This window comes from Polyodon spathula, chromosome 2 (genome assembly GCF_017654505.1).
Source record: "Polyodon spathula isolate WHYD16114869_AA chromosome 2, ASM1765450v1, whole genome shotgun sequence".
NCBI classification, from domain to species: domain Eukaryota; kingdom Metazoa; phylum Chordata; class Actinopteri; order Acipenseriformes; family Polyodontidae; genus Polyodon; species Polyodon spathula.
In genome coordinates, this window is record NC_054535.1 from 49490731 (window position 1) to 49516168 (window position 25438).

The window sequence follows — 25438 nt, forward strand, 5'->3', positions numbered from 1 at the left end:
GCAATAATTCAATAGCTCAGAAACTAAGACTACCTTACCAATTAAACCATCTACAATATTTCTCCAAATAAACAGGTCTCAATGCAGAATCAGGGTCTGATGAAAAAAAACTTGAAAATAAGTAGTTTGTGTGCTCAACCAAAAATGAACACTGAAGATAATGCGCCTTATTACCAATGGCCTACTGTACATATGTAAATAGCTGTAAATTATGGTAATGTTGCTTGATAGGCATTACCAGATCTTACTGTTAGTATAATATACCAAGCAAAATTGGTTCAATGTCCCCTGGGGCACTTTTCCTGGCAGTGCAGTTTCTTAAAAGGGCTCGGAGGCTTCGTCCTATAATGAAAAGTATGGTCCCCAAGTGGAATCTAGAACTGGTACTGCGGGTACTTATGGGTCCCCCATTTGAGCCCATGGTGTCAGCGGAACTGCATCCTATTTCATTGAAAGTGGCATTTTTAATAGCCATTACGTCTGCCAGACGAGTAAGTGAGCTTCATGCGCTGTCCATCGATGTCACATGTAGGGTTTTCACTGGAAGTGACTCGCAGGTAACATTAAGAACAAATCGATCCTTTTTGCCAAAGGTGGTATCCTCATTCCATATTAATCAATCAGTGATTTTGGAAACTTTCAGACCTCCCCTGCACGAGTCAGAGGAGGACCGCAGACAACACACACCATGCCCAGTTCGGGCTCTGCGCTGTTATACTGGCATCCTGGAGACAGTCCAACCAGCTGTTTGTCTGCTATGGGTCCCACTCTAGAGGTCAGGCCCTATCGAAGCAACGTCTAGCGCACTGGGTGACAGATGCGATACGCTTGGCGTATGAACAGACAGACTCCCTGTTACCGGGGGAATTTACGGCCCATTCTACCAAGGGCCAGGCAACTTCGTGGGCTTTCCTTCATGGTGCCTCCTTAGATGAGTTATGCAATGCTGCTACATGGACAGGTAGTCAGACATTTGTGCGTTTTTACCGCCTTGATGTGACAAACCAAACGAGACCCTCTCTGGGCTCTAGAGTTTTGCAGGTGACATGCCCTTAGACGTCATGAGTTGCTATCGCCGTGGGGCTGTACTGTCGGTAATCTGGAGCCACGACAGCTTTGGTACAGCTTTCCCATTCTGTAATGGTTGCCATTCGAATTGAAAGGGAATGTTAGGTTATTACCATAACCCTGGTTCCCTGAAAAGAGAACGACAACCATTACCCTTTGAGGTCGTGTCCCCAGCTGACCTCTGTTTTCAAAAGAAAATGGTGACGTGCTACTGTGAGGACGTCCCTCTTCAGCAGGAGGTGGGCGGGACTTCCCCCTCACAGCAGGGCCCTGGCAGCTTTTGTATATTTGTTCAGAGATTGACGGTCAGAGAGGCTCTTCCCATTCGGTAATGGTTGTCATTTTCTTTTCAGGGAACTAGGGTTATGGTAATAACCTAACGTTATCAATGATGTGTATTCAACAGAAGCCGCTGCTGGATTACAACAACAATTAATTAAACGTAGGCTTGGTAGTTGTTTTCTAAGTATGTTTTTATTCTCTATTAATTCAATTACATTCATTGAAAAAGGCAAGAGAGAACCAGATTGTTACTGTTTTTATTGTTTTGGTTTAATATAGCCGACTAATGTTTCTATTGAATTAGGCTACAATATTTGTTTTTCATCAAAAAGTTGTCATTGTTCTTTGTTGAAATTAATGTTCAGCTTTCATATTTTGTTGTGTACTACACATTTAATCAAACGAAGTAGTGTAAGAAGTTGCTTGTATCGTTCATGACGTTTTTCAAATCAAGCAAGCTTATTTGTGTATAAAAATTGACAATAGAGTTGCAGCCAGCGTCATCTACTTAAAGGCACTCAAGCTGAAACCGTAAAGTAATTTAAAGTAGGCTACAAACGTGGTAGCGGACTGTCTCTCTCTTTAGCGCACGCAAGAGCATGCAGATTTAATACAACTGTGTTGAGAATTTAAAAAGAAAGCATTTTATGAGATTTTTAAGTAGAGGTACTGGGGCTATGACTCTGAATGCCCAGAGTTTCCCCGGCAAGCCCTGGCACAAATTAATCACCGGGTAGCACAGTATATAGTAATTAAAATATATTTTATGAAAGTAGTTTTTGTGTAACTCATTAATCTCCCCACATTTTTTGAGTTATACAGAAGTTGTCAGTATGAAGGGTTAAGTAAGTACTAAATATTTTTTTTACGGTTGAGCGCTACTTAAAATACCAGATACCAAATTACAAGATGATAAGAAAACATGAGGTTTAATGGAGGCCAATTTGTTTAAATGTGGCACTGTAAATGGTCAGACAGCTGCAACATTGCTGAGGTGCAGTTGGCAAAATTTCTGATTCCATTGTTTCTGCCTTCAGCCCCACAAAATAGGTCTTAAGTAAAGGTTTAAAAGATCTTTTAGGTAGCCTAGGTCCACCTATTCTTTAAATCAGCCAGGCCTCCAAACAGGTCTAAAACTGTAATAGTCTTGACTGTTTAATTACTATTATTAAGTGTCATAAATCTTTTTAAGGACTTTTCCAGCTAAAAAAAAGTAAAGTGTACATAATTGCTGTAAAATTTGAACAGTTTGCAGTTCAAATCCTTTTTTATCGTCATTGTTCTTTTATTTTTTTTAAATTATTATTCCTATATGTTTTAAGGGAGTTTTACTTTTATGTATATGGATATAAGATATATGATATATGAACTATTTTCTAAAAGATTTAATTAAGCCCCCTCTTAATGTTTTTTTAGGCTTTAACAGCTCACATCTTGAAATACCAACTTCATTTTTTTTTTTTTAATGTTACGGAAATTATTTTTGCTAAATCTGCAAAACGATATTCGTCACTTTGATCTATGACCTACAATCATGGTTTCAGCATGATGAAAAGCCAGCATATTTGAGTTACTGGCTTTATATTCTGTACACAACTGTATTCTGTAGGTCAAGTTCATTTTATTTAGATAGTGTGAGGTTTCTTGGCCGGGCAACGATGGGTAGAATCATACTTAACAAACTAAGACGTCCAGACACCCTTTTTCTGAAGAGGTCTTGATGTACACATTCTGTTATGTCACCCTCACAATCTGCTGTAAAAGCCACACTCTGGTACAGAAACCTTCTTTGTTGTGCAGTACGTTAGTTTACTGTCTGCTATTTTTAAAATGTATTCTGATACTATTCATCAACTGCGTTTCCAACTGCAACTCAGTTCACTTTATTACCACACCACATTGCATTTCCTTCTGTTTGAAATAATAATAAAAATCATACATTGGAAGAAATCCTGCATTTATTTGTTTTGGAACTGGCCCCTCTCCAAACCTTAAAAATGTAGCGCTTGTATTTTACGTAGGAGATTGTTAGTTGAAAGAGCAGTATTTTGAGAAAAAAATTCATTTAACCCATATGAAGTACTGCTTTAAATACATTAACTTGGCACAAATCACAGGCTTTTAATGGGAGTGATTCTGACTTACTCAAAAACAGTTTAAGTACAGTACCATTGTCCATAGATTTCCAGATGTTTTCACAAGATTCATTGGGTAAAGGAGGTCTACTAGGAAACAAAGTTCAAGTGAGCATAATGATATTTTGCAATACTGCTGTGCCTCCATTCCATCCAGCTGGCATTTCACATCGGCTAAGCTGAACAGAGTGAATTGAATTGTACTGTGAAGAATTATTGTGGTATCCCACAAAATACTGAATAAGTCTGAGGATTTAAATTACTAACAAGCGTTAAGAGGAAAAACATCCTGCATATAAGCTATGTGCAGTTCATATGTGGGTTAAAACAAACTCAGTGACTTAGGATCTCTTTACTGCTATACCCCCTCCCAGAAGTGCCAGGGGTCCCTCAAATCTCAGCTGTCTTGAATATAAAGAAGACTTTTTTGACATTTAAAAATTCTTTATCTCTGGTCAGTTACCATACTCTTAGAAAAACTCAAAAGGTTGTATTGTAACCGAAAAAAAAAAAAAAATCCAAGCGGTTATCATGGTACTCAAAATACCTTATACATGTGCCGGCCTGAAGCTATATGTTTTTCAGACATTTTGCCAGTTGTCTTACTCATATATATTTTTTAATAGATATAGATTATATTTATAGTTTGTTTTTACAGTTTATTGTGGTAGAAAATGATAACTCATTTTTTAAACCCAAATGGAACACCAGTAATTTAACTTGCTTGTGGGGGTAACAAAGTACAACACTCTGAAAGCATGAAAAGTGAAATAAATAAAGATTATAATCAGTTTGTATTGAAAATCAAGAGAACACTGCCTTGTGTTTTCGCCAGGACAATACCATCCTTCATTTAAACTTACCATTTCCGTTGCTTTATCATATTAATTAATTAGATTTTAATAACAGGCGTGGTCGTAATGCAAATATACGTGATGAAATTTGTAATGTTTCTTCATGTGAATTAAAGCAGTCTGTCATATCGAGGGTAAACTATTGGTGAAAAAAAAAAACATTGTGTTGTAAAGTGCAGTAAAAATGTAAAATGGCATCATGTGGGTGTGACAACTAGAACAGGATGATGTAATAGCAAGTAACATTTAACCTGCCATACTGGTTAAGCTTATTTATTTTGTATTGGTGTATAATTGTAACTAGGCCAATGGCCCCCACTATGCATGATGCTTGTCACCAGGACTAGTCTGGGTTTTGCTTGTCTCAGCAGGTGAAGCCTGTCTGTGGCAGGGGGACTGGTGGTGAGGAACTGTCATGTAGCAAAAAAAGCATGCATGTGCTTCACTGACAGTCATTTTGAAAAGCGGATGCAATACAGCTTAGGTTGATACTGATGTTAAATTGCAATGTATTTCAGCTGTGTATTTTTTTGTTTTTCCCAGCAGGAATGAACACCTTTTAAATGGACAGATGAGCTATTTGTTACTTTACGTATTCCTAAATGCCTGGATAAAAGCAAGTTAACTCCAGATACATACACAACATTCTTTACAGGGCAATTTTAGTGTTTACAACAAACACACTACTTATCATTGCTGTCTTCTGTGCTAAACCTGTATTGCTGACATATATTTTTCAACATCATATCAGTTGTTTTGATAACCCTATTCACATACTGTATATTGGCCAGAAATCAATTGTGGAATGAAAGCAAAAAAAAAAAAAGCTTCTTGGGAATGACTCAGTAGACAAAAAAACACCATGAGGATTTACATCATACTTCCTGCTGTGAATCTGCCTTACTCTTTCCCATGTTTGATGTTTTAAACAGGGATACAGTACATATGCCCGATGCTGATAAAGTGCAGTGATATTCATTAGGATTACAAAACATTGCTGTAATCTGTAGATTTTGAAAAATAACGATGAGAATATTTTAGTTGTGCAGCCATTTTGTTTGAAATTGAACGCTTTGAAACGGTTCACAAAAATGTAATAAATGCTTATACTTCATAGGCTCAGGGGCGTCACTTCAGAAAAGGCTTTGGGAGCGGCAAAGGCAGCATTTAGGGGGCCCCTCTTCATAATAATAAAACTGCAACAAACTTAAAAAAAAAAAAAAAACTCTGGCATGGCATGAACAAACCCAGTGAAGCAGCGAATATTGTCTAGACTTAATTTTTGCAAAGATATCAACAAAGACATCAAAATATTTTTTTTTTACCAAAAAATTGCTTTTGGAAGCAGACAACTCAGATGAGGTTTGGTCATGAAACACTGCCTACAATTTCACCTCTAAATCAGAACAGCGGCTTTGTCTACATTTTTGCAAACCTAGTATTAACAATTCGACACAGTATTAAATAAAATGTCCCAAATGTACCATTTTATGAATGAAAAAGAAAAAACATAAGTGAACATTCAAGCAGAGCATGACTAGAAATGTCGCAAAATACAATCTTTAGCTTTAAAAGAGGTAATGTGTCAAAATAAAATCGTGTTCATTTAAACAGATAAATGCTACACTTAATTTACATAAACGCTGTATATATGCAATTGTTGCACCCCTGATAAGGGAATGATTGAAATAATCAAAACACTGCATCGTGTGCTTGCTGCAGGAGTGATTTTATGAACAGTAAGTTTACAGTCATTTCTTTTTTTTTTTAATTAAATTTTAGTCATTGCCAATTATTTTTATTTTCTCCCAATTTGAAATGGCCAATTATTATTTAGGCTCAGCTCACCTCTACCACCCCTGCGCTGACTCGGAAGCGGCGAAGACGTACACACCCTGTCCTCCGAAGCGTGTGCCATCAGCAGGCCGCTTCTTTACACACTGCGGATTCACCATGCAGCCACCCAGGAGCTACAGCGTCGGAGGACAACGCAGCTCCCGGGCAGCTAACAGGCAAACCCACAGGCGCCCTGTCAGACTACAGGGGTCGCTGGTGTGCGGTGAGCCGAGGACACCCTGGCCGACCTAGACCCCCCCCCGGGCGACGCTCAGCCAATTGAGCTCCACCTCCTGGGAACCCCCATCCACAGTCGGCTGTGGAATAGCCCAGACCCGAACCGGCGATGTCCAGGCTATAGGGCCACTTGGGAGCCCTACAGTCATTTCTTTTACACAGAAAACTGCATGCTTATTCTTTATAAGTGTCCTTTTAGAGCTGTACCAGCAAAAAACAAGAATAAAAACTACTGGTGGCACAAGTTTAGCTTTTCGTTCCTCTCTTTGACTCAGTAAATTCTTAATTAGTTGAAATGGCACTAGCTATTATTTTGGTATTTGAAATCAGCTTAGTTGCTGTGACGTACTATATCTTATAAGCTAAACACTTTTACTGACAAGTTCACAAAACACACCATAAACATTTGAACAGAATTATTAGTCCATCTTACCTTTCTCTTTTACTTTTTGTAACACAACAACTGCTATCATTAATTTTGAATTTCAACAAATGCAAATTATCACAATAAATTTGGAGAGGCTTTTGCTATGGCATTTTTTTTTTGGCAGAACAATTTAAAAACATATTAGTAGCACTGCAGCTTTTGGCAGGAAAAAAGAGAATGTTTCATTCAACAACGTAACATTGTCAGGCTAGTCTCTGCGCTTTAGATGTCCCCAAAACATTAATATTTTCCTTTAAGCTTTTTAACTTCTCACAGAAATGGCCATTTGCCAGGTTAATGTTGAACTCCTAGGCTTATTGTAGGGTGGGCAAACAGCACATGATCGGGTTCTCCTATGAGAAGAACAGAGTGTGAAGATCATCAATGCAGCAGTTTTTAAATCAGAATATAGATATATAGATATCATATATACTGTTCCAGCTGTAAAGACACAGAAAGGAAAAAGACAGCAACTCCTAAAAATCCAGGTCCTCAATTAAAGTTTCAACAAAACAAACTTTTTATTCTTTCAAAAATTAGCTTACGCATTTCAGCAATGTCTTCATCAGAGCAGTACATCCTGTTTTTAATCCTTGTTTTTTGTTTCATTATACTGATTGAGGTCATTCATGCTTTCCAATTGATGGGTGAAATTCTACCTCATTAATATGGAATAACTAATAAAACCTTAGCTTCTTCTGCACACCAATCTGATCGTAAATAATTGTAATAATTGATTATGCTAGTTGGACATGCTCTTGATCACGATTGTACTTCTTGACTGTGTATATAAAAGGTTGTTAATATTTAAGTCAGTCAACTATTTAACCTAAAGATATATTCAGTATTCATTTTATAGTAGATTATCACGTGCAACCAATTGTCATAGCTATGATAGTGGATGCAGTATGTATTTAAGGTCTGAGATGCATGTTTCATGTTTCATGTACTGCTGTGGTTAAGACATATTGTCGAAATGCATAAGCTAATATTTGTAAGAATAAAAATGTTGTTTTGTTGAAACTGTGTGTGTGTGTGTGTGTGTGTGTATAATTATATATATAAAAATAGATTTATATTATATTTTGTGAAATTATATTAGCAGACAAAAAAAAATATCATATATATATTAGTATATATATATATATATATATATTATATATATATATATATTATATATATATATATATATATATATATATATATATATATATATATCAAACTTTTATCAAAAACAGACTGCTCTTAGATAATAATTTCTCAAAATATAATATAAATCTTATTTCCTGACGTTCATTACAATACGTTTTGTCACAAAAAAGGTTAATTCAATGGTCGTTTTTAAAACAGTTTACTGTTAAAGTAGTCCCATTAAGAATCTGGAAAATGACAAATTTGTGTATAATACTGAATCGTAAGATTAACACATATTATACGTGTTAACAATTCTTATGATTTACACCATCTTCACATGCTAGGTATCGTGTAGGAACAAAAAAAAAAAAACTGCCTCATCGATAAGTAAGTGCATTTTATGAGGCTTTCACCCCCCATTACAAAACAGGTAAATTTCCCAGACACTGGTTTAACTTCTCCTGTTATAATAATTCACATTTTACAGCTGCTCAGGTACTGTCATGATGTACCAACAACATGCTTACTGATAATGCTACTTTGATGAACGACATAGAAATACATAGTACTAATCAAACAACAGTTTTACTGTTCTATGTGATTAAAAGCCTCAACTACACAGCATGATCAAAGTGCTTACATTAATTGTTATACAACAATAATTTGGACAATTTCCTTCAAGAAGCTGCTTGATGAGATTTTGGGATCAATAAGCTACTAACAACCAAACGAGCAAGATGGGCCGAATGGCCTCCTCTCGTTTGTAAACTTTCTTATGTTCTTATGTTCTTATGTTCTAATAAAAAATAGGGGTGGGGTGGGGGGTTTGACATGTTACCACTGCTCAATGACTTTGGTCTCTAATTTCTCCAGGGAACTTTGAGGTGAAAATCTACATCAAAGCTGGTTCATCTCTTTTGAGATGGCTCCTCACAGAGAATACATACAGTTACCATAGTAGTCTGCTGAAAGACATCATATTTTCATCTGATTTTCAGCATTACATCACGCTTGTATAGCTAGCAGGACATTATTATGTAATGATAAGTAATAATATACCCATACTTGTTTGGGCAAAAAAATATTTTTTCAATTTAGTGTGCCCAATTATTATCTGTAGCCTCAGCTCACTGCTTGCAACCCCCCTGCAGAGTTGGGGAATGGAGGCTGGAACATGTGTCCTCCGAAATGTGCTCCTACCAATCTGTCATTTTTTGCACTGTGGCTCCACAATGATGCCACCAGACCTACAGTTCTGGAGGACAACACAGATCTGGAGGCTCCACTGCAGAACCACAGACGCCCTATCGGCCACAGTGGTTGCTGATGTGTGGTGAGCTGTGGATTCCCCTGCTGACCTAATCCCTCCCTACCTGAGCAGCGCTTGGCCAATTGTGCGCCACCCCCTGGGAACCCCGGTCACAGTCAGCAATGACATGGCCTGGATTTGAACCTGTGATCTCCAGACTATAGGGCACATCCTACAGGCGGAGAACAGTTACTGCATGTGCCACTCGGGAGCCCCTGATGGAATGTTTTTTAAGTGGGGTTTGAGTTGAAGTCTGAGGGAAAAGCCTAAACTATCCCAGAATTCCTGTCACTGTCCCACTATGTTATCCTCCAGGCAGGCTTGGCCAGCAGGTTCTCGGAGGTGTCTATGAGATAGGAAGTAGCAGGGAGAATGTTCATTCCCGAGAATATGACAATGTTCAGGATTCTTTAGTACACTAAGCTGCCAAAAGACAGTTTGATATATTCTAAATTGAATTAAAAAAAAAGTTAATCTCACTGACTGGCCTTATCTTTATGAATCCCACCCTGATCCCTTGGTAAAATAGAGGCATCTATCAGATATCCTGAATTGCTGCAAAAAAGTGAAGTATGTCCTAAAGGTCAACTGATCAGAGACGTTTGAACCAAGCCTGCTCCTAAACATCAACTGGAAGCAAGTATCAGTGGCTTATTCAAATGTAAAGTTTGCAGAACAGGTTTTTACAAACCGATAATAATTAAGGTTCATAATAAATGTACTACTGCTCACATTGTGTATATATCTCTATTCAGTACTTTAGGTTTAGGTATTTGCGAATGAATTAATTTGTTACTTGTACAAAGGTAGTATTTAAATATTACTGCATTGTACTGTGATATTACTAGACTAACACCTCTGCGCTTTGTTTCAGGTGTACCCACGCCCAGCCCAGAAATTCTACGACATACGCTGAACATGCTAGTCAGGGAAAGAAAGATTTACCCGACTCCAGAAGGTTACTTCATTGTTACTCCACAGACTTATTTTATAACTCCTTCTCTTATAAGAACCAATAGTAAATGGTACCATTTGGATGAGCGGATACCTGAACGACCGCAGCAGTGTACCTCTCCCCAATCTGGAACTGTTACACCATCCACCTCAGGCTGTGTGAGGGAGCGGGTTCACCACAAAAACCTCTGCGACTCCTACAACTATTACCGGGACGACATGAACAGCATGCATGCCTCCACCCTTCAGAGAAAGTCCCCCAAGGACTGCAAAGACTCTTACTGCCCTCCATCTGCGTATCAACCACCTGCTACCGAAAAGAGCAAGAGCACGATCAACTTCTCATATAAGACTGACACTCTGAGCAAACACAAGGAAGGCGGCAGCAGTGGGGAGAAGCAGTCCAAGAAGTTTGGTCTAAAGTTGTTCAGGCTGAGTTTCAAAAAAGACAAGACGAAACAATTGGCCACCTTCTCGGCCCAGTTCCCCCCAGAGGAGTGGCCCCTGAGAGACGAGGATACACCTACCACAGTTCCCAAGGATGTTGAGATGGAGATCATCCGTCACATCAACCCTGACCTAACTGTGGAGAATGTTATGAGACACACAGCGCTGATGAAGAGACTGGAGGAGGAAAAGGCCCAGAGAAGCAAAGCAGGATCCTCAGCTCAACACAGCGGCAGAAGCAAGAGAAGCCGGGGCCACAGGAAAGCCTACAGTAAATCCCGGTCACACAGTAAAACCCGGGCATCCAAAGGAGATCCCTCAGAGGGCTCTCATTGGGACCTAGCTGGTGAACGGGATTATGAATTTTATAGCTCCTCCCTCGTCAGGTCCCCGCGTGAAGGAAGCTTTTTAGTGGAGCGTGACAGGGAGAATTTTATAGTACACAGCAACCCCAATATTGTTGAGTCTCACTTCCCAGTTACACCTGAATGGGATGTGTCAGGAGAGCTTGCAAAAAGGAGGACAGAAATGCCCTTTCCTGAACCATCCAGGGGAACCTCGCACTCCAAGGTCCATCGCAGCCACAGTCACACCCAGGACAGAAAATCTCGGAATGAAAAGTCTGACAAAGCCAAGGAAAGGTCACGCTCAATGGACAACTCCAAGGGCCCACTTGGGGCTAATTCTGTAGGCACAGCAGAGGACCAAGAAGGCTGCAACCCAGATCACAGAGGACACGATCATTACTATGTTGATGATGGCACATTGAGACCTTCCCAGGCTTACCACTATCAAAGAATTTTGCTTTCTGCTGCTAACATTAATGCTGAGGCTTGTATGCCTGATATAGTTAAGGGGAACTTGGAAGACCCTGCAGCCTATATTCCACTGGAACACAGCAAAGCCAGAGACAGTTTACAGGCCAACAGCAAGCTCAAACCTTCCTCTCCAAAGCCAACAGCGGACGATTACATTCAGTGCAATACGTTAAATGAAACCGTCCTCACTGCTCCCACTCCTTTAAGGAAACATGACCATGACACCTTGACCTTGTCAGACGGAGTCAAAAAAGTTTTCCCAATAGACCGGCAGACTCCCACCCCCACCAGAGACGCCTGTGAGGTCCAAGAGGACACTACTACAAAGGGACAAAACGGCATCAGTTTACAGGTGCCCAGTCCGATGCCAGAACCAATACCAAATGGCCGTTTGATACACCAACACAATGCTGAGCCCACCACCAGTGACAAAAGGAAAGAGATTTTTAGCAAAGACACTTTGTTCAAACCTCCCCACAATGTATTGACTGTTGGTTATGTAGAAAACAGCTACCCGAAATCTGGTACATTGCGGAAATCAGCAGAGGTTCTCAACTGTGAGCACTTTGAGCTGCCTAGTCAGCTCTCTGTTTCACCCAGCACCTCGGCACCACAGGGATCCAAGCAGCCATCTGGGGGCCAGGAAGCCAATTTTGACTATTACAACGTGTCGGACGATGAGGACTCTGATGAGGCAACGCACAAAAACACAGTGGAGGAGAAGACCAAGGAGGACGGCGGGACCATGCAGTGGCTACTCGAGCGAGAAAAAGAAAGGGATTTACAGCGGAAGTTTGAGAAGAACCTCACCCTTCTTAGCCCAAAGGAAAGTGACAACAATAACATCCAAAAGTCTGCACATTCTGCCCGTCTAGACAGCATGGACAGCAGCAGCATTACGGTAGACAGTGGATTTAACTCTCCACGGTAAGACGAGTACAGTCAACTATGTTTACATGAAAGAGGCTTATTGTTTTGGGAGGGTGGTCTGTCACTAAAACTCTTTCCATGGAAACTGCTTCACTTAAAACTTCATGTTCTATATAAAACAAAACAGTTGAAGTTGAAGAATTATAGAGAGGCTGTGGTATCCCCATAGGACAAATTAAAATAGTCCTATATAAAGTGGAAAGCTCCACAATCCAATACCTTTAATTAGTGCTTCCGTGTTAGGAATTAAGTGCCCTGCATTTTTTAAATGGTTGGTTCCTTTGTAACCACACCACTAGCCCCCTATACGGTCCCTTGCAACTCAATTTCTGGTTGTCAATTACATTTTTACTATATATTTTTTAATTATTAATTTTATAGACAGAACCTAAAATAACTCAACCGTTCATGTAAGCCTAGTATTTTTTTATTAAACATTTTCATATAAAACTGATATATTTGTCATAAAAAGGTGACGCAGGTTTTTTTTTTCAAAATATTCTGTTGCATTTAAAGTGTCCTGCTTTAAAGTCAGTCCCCAAATTAAGAGTGCCTCTGATCCTCATTGTGACCAAGTGCATCATCAGAAATTTCCCTTCCTGCTGAAAAATGGGATGGCACAAGGGTCCATAAATGTGCATATTTTTGCTGTTACATGAAATCTTTGATGGCAGACTATTCAGTGCAAATTAGATGAACACATTATTTACTAGGGAGAAAAAGGGAAAAGTTACAGAAGTTGAGCCATAACAAAAATGATCAGGTCTTTATGATCGACCCATCAGGCTACTGTAATTCAATTAAATATGCATTGTTGTGCTGGGGAAAAAAACTCAACAGATGCTTTCAGTTCTGTTTGGCATATATTGTGTGAAGAATAATTGTCAGGGGAAATTGGTCTCAGATCAATTTGTTAGTGAAAAATATGCATTTGGAGTGACTCCATGAAGGATTTAAAAGGCAGAATAAGAAAACTAACATTTGTCCAAAAATGTAAAAAAAAAGAAAAAAGAAAAAAATGTAATTACTTTGCTAGTTCTAACATGTATCTAAGAATCATATTCCTGTCTTTTGTGACTGTCAACTGCTAAATTTTTTAAATGTGTGTTTAAGTGCTGCCTATTAAAATTATGTTTTTACATTTGTCTCACCTAGTTATAGTAAACCTGATAAACACCTTTTCATAATGTACTAGACTTCCCCTTAGAAACAACTATTTCCCCTTAGAAGCTGTTCTCTTTCCATGCCCAGAGTTTACTTCCTTTGCAAACATCAACCCAAGCGGTGCCCACGAGTCTAGTCTTTAATACATAGATTATTTTTCTGTTTCAATTCTAGCATTTGGAATGTCACACAGTATAAAGTAGCTACAGTGGCACTGTGCACTGTGCAAAACCAAATGTATTCTAGTTCTGTTATGAATGTTGGTGCTCATGACAATGGAAGTACAGGATAATGGCTTTTTAATTATTAACAAAGCAGGGATAACACTGGCATTAACAATGTGAGCTTCCCTGCCTGCCTAGTGTGAGGGTTTTTGAGTATCCAAGATGAGCCACCTAATTATGGGGTGAAGGAGCATTTCTGTATTCATACCCATTCAATTGTGTGCTTCTCACTGTGACTGCCTGCAAAGGTGTACAGTGCTGCTAAACTGTGTGATGACTACTGTCCATTAAGACAACCATATGTCTTGCATTACAACATGAGCCAGATTGCAACTCAGGAGTGAATTAACCTACCATACCTTAATAATAAAAGTAAATAACAGTGGTAACAACTTTTTAACATTAAATAATAATGTAACGGGCATTGCTAAGGTTCACTTTCCCTGTGTGTTGGGTTAAGCTATTATATTGTGGTTCTCCCTTGAGGTAAAAAAAAATTACAGAAGGGGTATTTGAACCAAGGCTATGGTAATTTCTGAACACAGTAAAACAAAATGTACTGTAGCTGAACATTTCTAGTGGGCTCCACTGTGCATTTAAGCACAGCAGTCCATGGGAAGAGATTTAATTCATGATTCTATGGTTTTGAAACTGCCTTCAAGGTGGTAAAAACACCTTCTGTCTGATGCAGCTAATACAAATAAAATAAATTCTAGGTATCTAAAACCCCAGTGTTCCATAATAACTGAACTACCTCAGCTTCGAAGATCCCTTGTTGTACATCGCGACAGAATTTTGGTTTTGTGTTACTAATGCATTTTATTCATGTCTTCTTACATGAGTAAAAGGACCACCTCATTTATTTGCAGATTTATCCTTTTTTTCATTCAAACTAAAATGCTCTGACTAAAGATCTCAACCCTCACAATGAAGAATCCAGATATACTGTATATCCAAAAGAAAATTAACTAAAAACCAATACAGAACAGTTTATACATGCTCTTGTGTAACTCAATACCCTAAAGACTGCGGACATCAGAAGACCTGTAACTTCATGTAAAGAGGCTGCATATTAAAAACCTCTGAACTGTTTCTATAGTTTTTTTTAGTTTTTTTTTTGTTTTGTTTTTACAAGGAATTTCCTAAACTACACTACACAGTAAAATGTGTTTCTAAATTGTGTGCTATGCGAAATAAACACATTTATTAAAACTTTAAAAACTAAATTTTTTTTATTTTCAAAAAATAAAACAAATTACTGTGAAGCTATGATTGACCCGAAGCTACAATTGGAGCCAAGTTATTCTCTCTCTCTCTCTCTCTCTCTCTCTCTCTCTCTCTCTCTCTCTCTCTCTCTCTATATATATATATATATATATATATATATATATATATATATATATATATATACATATACAGTGCTATGAAAAAGTATTTCTCCCTGTCTGATTTTCTGCATTTTTGCAAATTTTTCACGTTGAATTTGGTCAGATCTTTGTGTGTTGTAGTAGTATATAGAGGGAGTCTGAGAGAAAAAATGACACCAAAGTTTGGTGCTTCTTTCATTTGTTTGGTGTGCAAGGTAATCAAACATGCAATCTTCAGGTGTGAAAAAGTTATTGCCCCCGTAGTTAACTCAACCCACTTAAAGGGGTAATTGGGGTCAGCTGTTTGAATACTTTGGTTAACAATCAAGCCTGATTTGGGCCGGTCCTGTCCAATACAAATCTGACTAACTTTGCCCCTTACCATCAGAGTGAAGTTGTCAGCACAGAGGTTCTAGAGGCAAAAGTTGTTCTTGAAGCAAGGCGTAAAATTGTCCAGGAAGTCACAAAGAACCCTAGAACAACATCCAGGGATCGTCAGGCCTCTATCGCCTCGGCTAAGGTCAGTGTTCATGACTCCACCATCAGAAAGACACTGGGCAAAAATGAGATTCATGGCAGAGTAGCAAGGCGGAAACCACTGCTCACTAAGAAGAACATGAATGCTCGTCTTAAGTTTGCCAAAAAGCACCTGGATGATCCACAAGAGTTCTGGAACAATGTTCTATGGACAGATGAGTCAAAAGTGGAACTTTTTGGCCAACATGGGCCCTGTTATGTCTGGCGAAAACCAAACATTGCATTCCACAGTAAGAACCTCATACCAACGATCAAGCATGGTGGTGATAGTGTCATGATTTGGGGATGCTTTGCTGCATCAGGACCTGGACGACTTGCCATCTTTGAAGGAATCATGAATTCTTCTCTGTATCAGAGAATTCTACAGGAGAATGTCAGGCCATCCGTCCGTGAGCTGAAGCTGAAGCGCAGCTGGGTCATGCAGCAAGACAATGATCCAAAACACACAAGCACGTCTACATCAGAATAGTTGAAGAACAAGAAGTTTAAAGCTTTGGAATGGCCTAGGCAAAGTCCAGACTTAAACCCATTGAGATGTTGTGGCAGGACCTGAAACAAGCAGTTTATGCTCAAAAACCCCACAAATGTCACCGAGTTGAAGCAGTTCTGCATGAAGGAGTGGCCCACAATTCCTCCACGGTGCTGTAAGAGACTGATCAATAACTACAGGAAGCGTTTGATGGTAGTTATTGCTGCTAAAGGTGGCTTAACCAGTTTTTGAGTCTAAGGGGGCAATAACTTTTTCACACAGAGGCATTGGGCGTTGCATACCTTTCTTCAATAAATAAATGAAATAAGTATCAAAATTTTGTGTTATTTGTTCACTCAGGGTCCCTTTTATCTAATATTAGATTTTGGTTGAAGATCTGATAACATTCAGTGTCAAAAATACGCAAAAATGCAGAAAATCAGACAGGGGGAAAATACTTTTTCACAGTACTATATATATATATATATATATATATATATATATATATATATATATATATATATATATATACCGTATTACTTCAGTTTGGCCGCCCTCGAAGATGCCCTCGTATTGACGTTCATTTGTCATATATAAGTCATTTGTCATATATAACCAAGTAAGATATACTGTAGTTTTTACAGAAATTAAGCTGTTATTCTGAGGTAATTTTTGGTGCAGAAAAATATCTACATCACACTATTGGACTTGAATGCCACACCAGCATTGTCCCACCCCTTAACAACCAATGCACACTCCTGATTCGCTGATACAGTACTCCCCTGATTTCCCAACTCCCACCTAATAGGCTCTCATTAACTGTCACCGATAAATGTACTGTAGTCAAAGTGGGTTAGCCACAGACGCTGCTACATACAGGTAGGCTACTGTATTACAGAAAATAAGCAACTGCAATACTTCTAAGATGTTATAAATCATGTAAGAAAATATTGCAGCGTTTGAAAATCATAGTATTTTTAATAAAGGTCGCCTTCATATAACCGCTGCCCTCTTTCAAGTGCTGCAGTTATTTGGATCAATTTAAAATAAACTCTGTGGCGCCAAATTGAAGTAATACGGATATATATATATATATATATATATATATATATAATGGCTTGCAAAAGTATTCAGACCCCTGACCAATTCTCTCATATTACCGAATTACAAATGGTACATTGAAATTTCGTTCTGTTTGATATTTTAATTTTAAACACTGAAACTCAGAATCAATTATTGTAAGGTGACATTGGTTTTATGTTGGGAAATATTTTTAAGAAAAATAAGAAACTGAAATATCTTGCTTGCATAAGTATTCAACCCCTGTGCTGTGGAAGCTCCCAGTTTGCACCGATGAAAGAAATTGCCCTAACAAGGACACAGTTACCTAAACATTGAAGTTGCTGTCACATTTTCTGGATGAAAACCCCACTGTTGAAGGATCATTGGTAAGGCTGTGAATCTGAAGGAAAATAAAGACCAAAGAGCATTCTACAGAAGTTAGAGATAAAGTAATACAAATGCATAGATTAGGGAAAGGGTACAAAATAATATCCAAGTGTTTGGATATCCCAGTGAGCACAGTTGGATCAATAATCAGGAAGTGGAAGCTGCATCACACCACCCAGGCACTGCCAAGAAAAGGCCGTCCCTCAAAACTCAGTGCTCAAACAAGAAGGAGACTTGTGAGAGAAGCCACAGAGAGGCCAACAATCACTTTGAAGGAGCTACAGAGTTCAGTGGCTGGGAGTGGAGTAATGATGCACCAGTCAACCATATCAAGAGCTCTGCATAACACTGGCCTGTATGGGAGGGTGGCAAGAAAGAAGCCGTTACTCAAAAAGTACCATCTGAAAGCACATCTGGAGTTTGCCAGAAAGCATGAGAGTGACCCAGCTGCAATGTGAGAAAAGGTTTTGTGGTCAGATGAGACCAAGATAGAGCTTTTTGGCCAAAACTCAAAGCACTATGTGTGGCGCAAACCTAACACTTCCCATGCCTCAAAACACACCATCCCTACAGTGAAGTATGGTGGTGGCAGCATCATGCTGTGGGGATGCTTCTCATCAGCAGGGACTGGGCATCATGTTACAATTGAAGGAAGAATGGATGGAGCAAAATACAGGAAAATACTGCAAGAGAATCTGCTTCAGTCCGGTAAAAAACTGAAGCTTGGGAGGAAATTCACCTTTCAGCAGGACAATGATCCCAAACACAAGGCCGAAGCAACATTGGAGTGGTTCAGTGGTCCAGTCAAAGTCCTGATCTCAATCCCATTGAGAATCTGTGGCACTATTTGAAAATTGCGGTCCACAAGCGTCGTCCAACCAACCTGAACAACCTGGACCAAATCTGCCAAGTAGAATGGCCCAAAGTCACTCCGACAATGTGTGCAAAGCTGGTACATACTTACCCCAAAAGACTTAAAACTGTTATTGCAGCGAAAGGTGGCTCTACTAAATATTAATGTGTGGGGGTTGAATACTTATGCAAGCAAGATATTTCAGTTTTTTTTATTTTTCTTAAAAATATTTCCCAACATAAAATCAATGTCACCTTACAATAATTGATTTTGAGTTTCAGTGTTTTAAAATAAAATATCAAACAGAACGAAATTTCAGTGTACCATTTCTAATTCAGTAATATGAGAGAATTGGTCAGGGGTCTGAATACTTTTACAAGACACTGTATATATATATATATATATATATATATATATATATATATATATATATATATATATGAATATATGTGTACTGACTAAGACATGTACTATCAAAAAGTTTGTTCGTTTTGAAAAACGTTTTTGTTGTTTGTTTGTTTGTTTTTATAGTCATGTTTTAAACTAATAAAGAGATTTTTTTTAAGAAAATAAATGAGTAAGAGTTACACAATTGATCCATTTGAAGCAAAATAACGAGATTGCGACCATGAATGTCTCTACGGAAACTCTTTTGGTAAGCCATTTAAACTGAAAGTTTGGCTTGAAAAATTTTGAACTTTTGCATTGCCGTAGAGAGTGCTGCGTTTGCATAGAAAGTTATAGTCCATGAGCCAAAAACTCAGAAAGCCATTAGTTTTTGAGATGGCTGCACCCCACATCAGACACAACTGATGTGAGCAAGTGATATGCGATTTAACAAAAGAGTCGTACCGAACATAGCATAGCCTGTTTTATACAGAATATTCTTCCCGTTAATGAAATTCTGATAGTGAAAAGTACTTTTTAAAAACATGTACATTTCAGTGAATAAAAATGTTTTTGGTATGTTAATGCTGACAGTCTGTGCATTACCAGGACCTGAAAACCAGACAAATACTGTGTCGCCAAAATAAATAATATAGTTATGTATACTAATGTGCGTGTGTGTGTGTGTGTTTATATATACAGGTTTTTTTTAACATAGTTTACATTTTTAAAACACTGAATGCTCATACCTACAGATTGATATAAAACATTTATGGATTTGTTTTATAAAGTGTTCTATAGCATGTCAGCAAGCCAGTATAACAAAATGAAATAAGCAATGCCTATAATATATATATAATATGTGTGTGTGTGTGTACAGTATAATTTGAAATGCATTGAGATGAGTAGTAAATGGACTCCATTGTGATTTAGAAGTTGGTTTAAACAATTTAACAGCAAATTCTGGAATTGTTCTGTATAATTCTATGTAAATAAATATGAAACGGTAGATAAAGGGAAACAATATTAATTCAGAAATAGGACAATAGTTTTTTTTAAATTTATTTTTTATGATGGGTTGTTTCTTGGGATGGTAATAATAATAATAATAATAATAATAATAATAATAATAATAATAATAATAATAATAACACCATGTAACAATTTTTTTTTTTTTTGTTCCTGGGTAGTAAGTGTTATTTCCTAATTGCTTATGCCTCAAAAGTATAGAAAATGGCTATTATTCCCCACAAACTTTGCTTTTGTGACCAGGACAGTGATATTTTGAAATGTACCTATTTTCTAGAACATTCCAGATAGATTCAGCACTGAGTAAACTTGGAGTAACTTCTAGAACTTTCTAGAACTTTCCAGTAATATAAATAGTAGTATAAATACAGGGGCCTTAAGCCCACCAGTTCAGTTTAGTTCCAGCTGCCTAAGTGGATACATATCTGCATTTTTCTGAGATGGCATCAAGAGGCTGCAATGGTGGCATTCCTGATGGGTCTCCAAGGCGGTTTTACCAAGTTTCCCTGCTATCTTTGCCTTTGGGACAGCAGGGACACCAAGGCGCACTACCACAGGCGGGACTGGCCACAGCGGACCGAGTTCTCTGTGGGGAGGAACAACGTCAAGTGGGAGCCACTGGTGGACCCCCGGAAGGTGCTGATGCCACCACTGCACATCAAATTGGGCCTTATGAAACAATTTGTCAGAGCTCTAGATAAGGAGTCGGCAGTCTTCAAGTACCTTCAAGACTTCTTCCCTAAGCTGTCTGAGGCAAAGGTCAAAGCCGGTGTCTTCGTCGGACCACAGATAAAGAAGATCCTGGAGTGCAATGAATTCCCCAAGAAGCTCACTAGTAAGGAGAAAGCGGCTTGGAACAGCTTTGTCGCAGTGGTTCGGGGCTTCCTGGGGATTCACAAGGCTGAAAACTATGTAGAGCTGGTTGAGACTTTGGTGAAGAACTACGGCACAATGGGCTGTAGGATGTCCCTCAAAGTCCATATCCTTGATGGTCATCTTGATAAATTCAAGGATAACATGGGAGCGTACTCGGAGGAGCAAGGCGAGCGCTTCCACCAGGATATATTGGACTTTGAACGCCGCTACCAAGGACAGTATAAAGAGAACATGATGGGAGACTACATTTGGGGGTTGATTCGTGAAAGTGATTTACAGTATAATCGTAAATCTCGAAAAACTACTCACTTCTAAATCTTTTGTAATCATTTTTGTATTACTTTAGTATAAATACATGTTAATTTGGATTCATATGTTGTTTTTTTCTGACTTTATGTGAACGAAAAGATACAAATTCGCCCGTTTTCTCATTGGAAATAGGTCAATTTCAAAATATCCCTGTCCTGGTCACAAAAGCAAAGTTTGTGGGGAATAATAGCCATTTTCTATACTTTTGAGGCATAAGCAATTAGGAAATAACACTTACTACCCAGGAACAAAAATTGTGTTACATAGTGTAATACATTGACAGTACAGTACAAATTTAGAGCTCTTCATGCAAGCATTCCAGGTCACTTTACAAAAAAAATATAAAAACACCTGGGTCAAATATATAATCCAGCTACAAATAAACAGAACCAATTATAACTAAATGCCCTGGATAAGAAGGTCCAAGACCATGTAAGGCCTTATATGTAATAATACCATCAGTAATAAAACAAACAAATTAAATGGATGCAGTACTTGTATTAATTAAATATGTGATTAAAACCAAGATTAACTAAAATTAAAATGTTTAATCGCAAGATTAATTGTGGTGGGTAAGTCCCCTTGACATCCTAATCTAACTGGTGGGTAAGTATTTTGATATTATATATATATGATATATATATATAGATATCTATATTCATTATATCTTATAATATCACAGATATATGAAGTGCTTCACCTTTCATTCTTTAAATCCTGATTTCAAGAGTGACCTTCATACTGTTGATTTGATGAACAACGACACCTGTGCCTTCTGCCAGTTCTGTTTTCAATTCAGTGCTTGTAAGTCAAGTTGTATAATAGTAGAAAACACTAGTGGAGGCTTTGAGTAAATTGTTGATGCCCATAATGCATCAGAGTAGAAAAATGCAACATGTCTTTTGCACAGCATTGGGTTTTAGTCCGTAATACCTCTCAAATATGCAGTTGTAAATTATCAAAACTGCACAGCTTGTAATTACCAGAGAGAGAGACAGAGAGAGAGAGGGCCTCATGCATTCACCAGGGAGAGAGCATCCCTCATGCACAATGCAGGCTCCCAAAACTTATGTCTCTGGGCTAGTCAGATCCTGATACCACTAGCCATTATGATGTTTCAGCCTGCAGTTAATTCAGGGATCAAAACAACGAGCCAGAACAGAACATTTCAAGTCTACATTATGTCCTGTTATGGAAATAATCTGATTATGAGATTAAAAGATACAGTCTGATTGTAGTTGTTACTTTTTTTTTCTTATTTTCACTAAGTTATAATTATTACGTTTTTGGCCAGAAGGGAAGAGTTAGGCTTCTGTTTTGCATGAGTAGAGCAGTTAAACCTCTTTTGAGTCTGGAAACCATTACAGGGAACATATGTGAACAATCAGAACTGAGAAGCTTTGCTGATTTGACATGGTATACATATTCTGGAAGCCCATTATAAAATGTTGTTTTCTTTGTTTAACTTTATTTCTTTCTTTCTATCTCCCTATAGCACTCGTGAAAGTCTGGCTTCCAACACCTCAAGTATTGTCGAAAGCAACAGGCGTCAGAATCCAGCTTTAAGCCCTGGTCACGGTGTAAGCAGCAGCACTAAAGCTTTTAATTTCCGATCCACTGCAGACCCTCCCACCACTGAGCCTGAGAAACTGCAGAAACCTTCAAACTGTTTAGCTTCAATTACCAGTGTTTGAAAGATGTCGGTCGCAAAGATTCACGTTGCACCCAAGCTAAGTCGTGCACAATGCTCAGACTGTTACACCAGAGATGACTAAGGACTTCAAGGCGTTTCTATGTGAAAAGCATGTTATAGGTAAATCTTTACACTCACTAAAACTGATGGTGGTTCCCAGGTTAAACAGAAAGTAAAATGGAAGCCTAGCTGTTTTTCACAAATCATGCCTCATTTGGGCTGCTGTAAAAAATGTCATATTCACTTCCCAATGTGGGCCAACATTTCTTTTTCTTTTCTTTTTTTTCATGTACAGTGCTTTACTTTTTGGGACCTGAAATCGACTTTTTTTTAATTTCATTATATATCTCTATATATTTGTTATTTTATTTGCTTTTTTATTGCAGTTAAAAAAAAAAAATTCTCAGGTCTCAAATATCTAAACCCTAATACTGACAGTTTTTACTATATGTAGCAGTTTAGTTTGACCAAGATACACCAACTATGTATACTGTGGATTCCCTGACTGTCTCAAAATTACAGATCTGATTGCACCATTGAAAGCTAAAATGAGCTCCCTGTCATTGTTCTTTGATCAGTGGTTTGCTTGTATGCATGTTACTAAAAGCAGTCCAGCTGCTTCCGAGGTTGCCTGAATTACTTGATAAAAAAATCCAGCTTAACGAACTGAGTTCTAAGAAGTTATGTTTACATAGGATTCTGGTGTTTGGCACATCACTTCCCTTTGATGTAAATAAACCTTAAGACAATTGACCTACTGACTTCACAATGAGTTCAAAGCCAGTGAATGACAGGGTTTTTATCTAAACAGCTAATTATTTGGTAGTTGACTCTGTGGGACTTTAAAGAAATATAATTAACCCTTTTCCCCCATTTAAACACCTCTGGCTGTCACCTACAACCCAACCAAAATGACTGGTGGCAAACCAGCCTGCAATTACGACTTGAGACAGCTACAGGGCTAAAGGATGGCTATCTGCTGTTATACAGCTGAAAATTTATGTAATCCCTATGGCAGGCCTCTCTTTATTTTGTTTTAGAATGGGATAAGGCTAAATTTATGAAAGCACACAGCATGTTATAAATTAAATTACTTCCACTGACTAACTTGCTATTGTTTTCAATCACAAGGATACAATGATATCTGTATATGTGGACAATCATCGTTACTGTTGGCTTTTGGCCCTGACAATGTGTAACAGTAAAGTAAGACCTGTTTCTCTGAGGCAAATTTATGAATGAACATTTTTTTTCATGTGCTAAATTGTCTAGTATCACTCTTATCTGTTTTTATTAATCTGTTGTTAACTACAACTGGCTTGTGAAATGTCCAAAACCTATTTCCCTTCCAGAGGAGCGTGTCAGGGCTGCACAGATTCAAACGCAAGGCTCACTGTAATTCAGTTATGATTTTCCACAGTTTTATTATTATTATTATTGTGCTACATACATACATAACTACCTCCACGGCTTTTGTAAAATTGTAACAAGATGAGACTTGTGAAGTTTCTTTGCCTAAAAAAACTAGATTTTCATATCAGCTCGTTTCCTTCCTGAATGTTGGAGTTCTGAGATGGATCTTTTCAGATGGCTTATTCAACAAAATCATTAAATCAGTGCTGTATGTGACAACTTTATTTTGTAGCGAACTCCATAGGTTTTAATTGAATCCTAAACTGTTGGTCTATATAGGTTTTGTTGTATTCTCACAGCAGCTACTAGAACTGGTATAAAAATAAGTAAATCTCTCACCATGAATATTTCCTAAAGATGTAGGGCAGGATTTTCAAAAACCGGTGTTATTGTATTGAACTTGTGGTATAGTAACGAGAGCTTAGTAGCAAGTGATTTTCAAATGAAATGTGTTAATTAAATCAATCCGTTAATGCTTTGAAATTGAGTCGATGAAGTAATTAATGAATGCATTTCTCGTTAAAAAGCTTAATTGTCGCAGGTCACATACATCACTTCCTGTCTCAACAACTAGATAAGGGGAACTCGTTAATCAAAATACATGTTAACGAGATCAAGAAAAATGAATGGAAGCATAATTGGCTGTTGAGGAAACTACAGGGAGGCATCTCTCCCACCAGCGAGCAGCAGCGAAATGGAAATAAAAAATAGTGTGAATATCTATGCTGTGTAGAATTTGTAAACGTCATTTAAAATTGTGCATTTTGTCATGCAGAATGTACATTTATTTAGAAAACTTCACATATAAAATGATGATTTACAATTATCTGGCATGCGGGTAAAAATCGAACGGCACGGATTAAAAATTAAACCCCATCAGTTATTTACCCTCTTTGAGGGGGATATTTTACCACAGTTTGCTACACACAACTCATTTAATGTGCATTTTGCAATCTTTTTTTTTGGTTAAAAAGAAAAAAATACCATAAGCCATTTATCTATATTGGTTGTAGTTTATTTTCTTATGTTGACATCTACTTTTGTCTGTATTAGTATGTACGATTGTAGGCTTTAAATAAATACGTTTGAAGTGCCTTTTGTGTTTGTAGTTAGTTATTATACATGTATACCATGTATGTAACTTCATTTTATATTTATTAAGTTTTTAAAATTACGATAGAAATCCCTAGCCAATACACAATTTGTTTATAATTAACTGTTTGGTGAATCTTCTAAT

At 37.8% G+C, this 25438-nt stretch overlaps 1 protein-coding gene across 2 annotated transcripts in view; it reads left to right on the top strand.

Moving 5' to 3' along the window:
- stox2a (storkhead box 2a) overlaps positions 1-24627 on the top strand; it is a 128600-nt gene extending 103973 nt beyond the window's left edge. For both annotated transcript variants that reach the window (XM_041223819.1, XM_041223826.1), the window contains exons 3-4: positions 10157-12428; positions 22591-24627. In XM_041223819.1, coding sequence (XP_041079753.1) covers positions 10157-12428; positions 22591-22789 — 2471 coding nt within the window. In that variant the 3' untranslated portion in view covers positions 22790-24627. The remainder of the gene's footprint in view (positions 1-10156; positions 12429-22590) is intronic.
- The last annotated feature ends 811 nt before the right edge of the window (positions 24628-25438 follow it).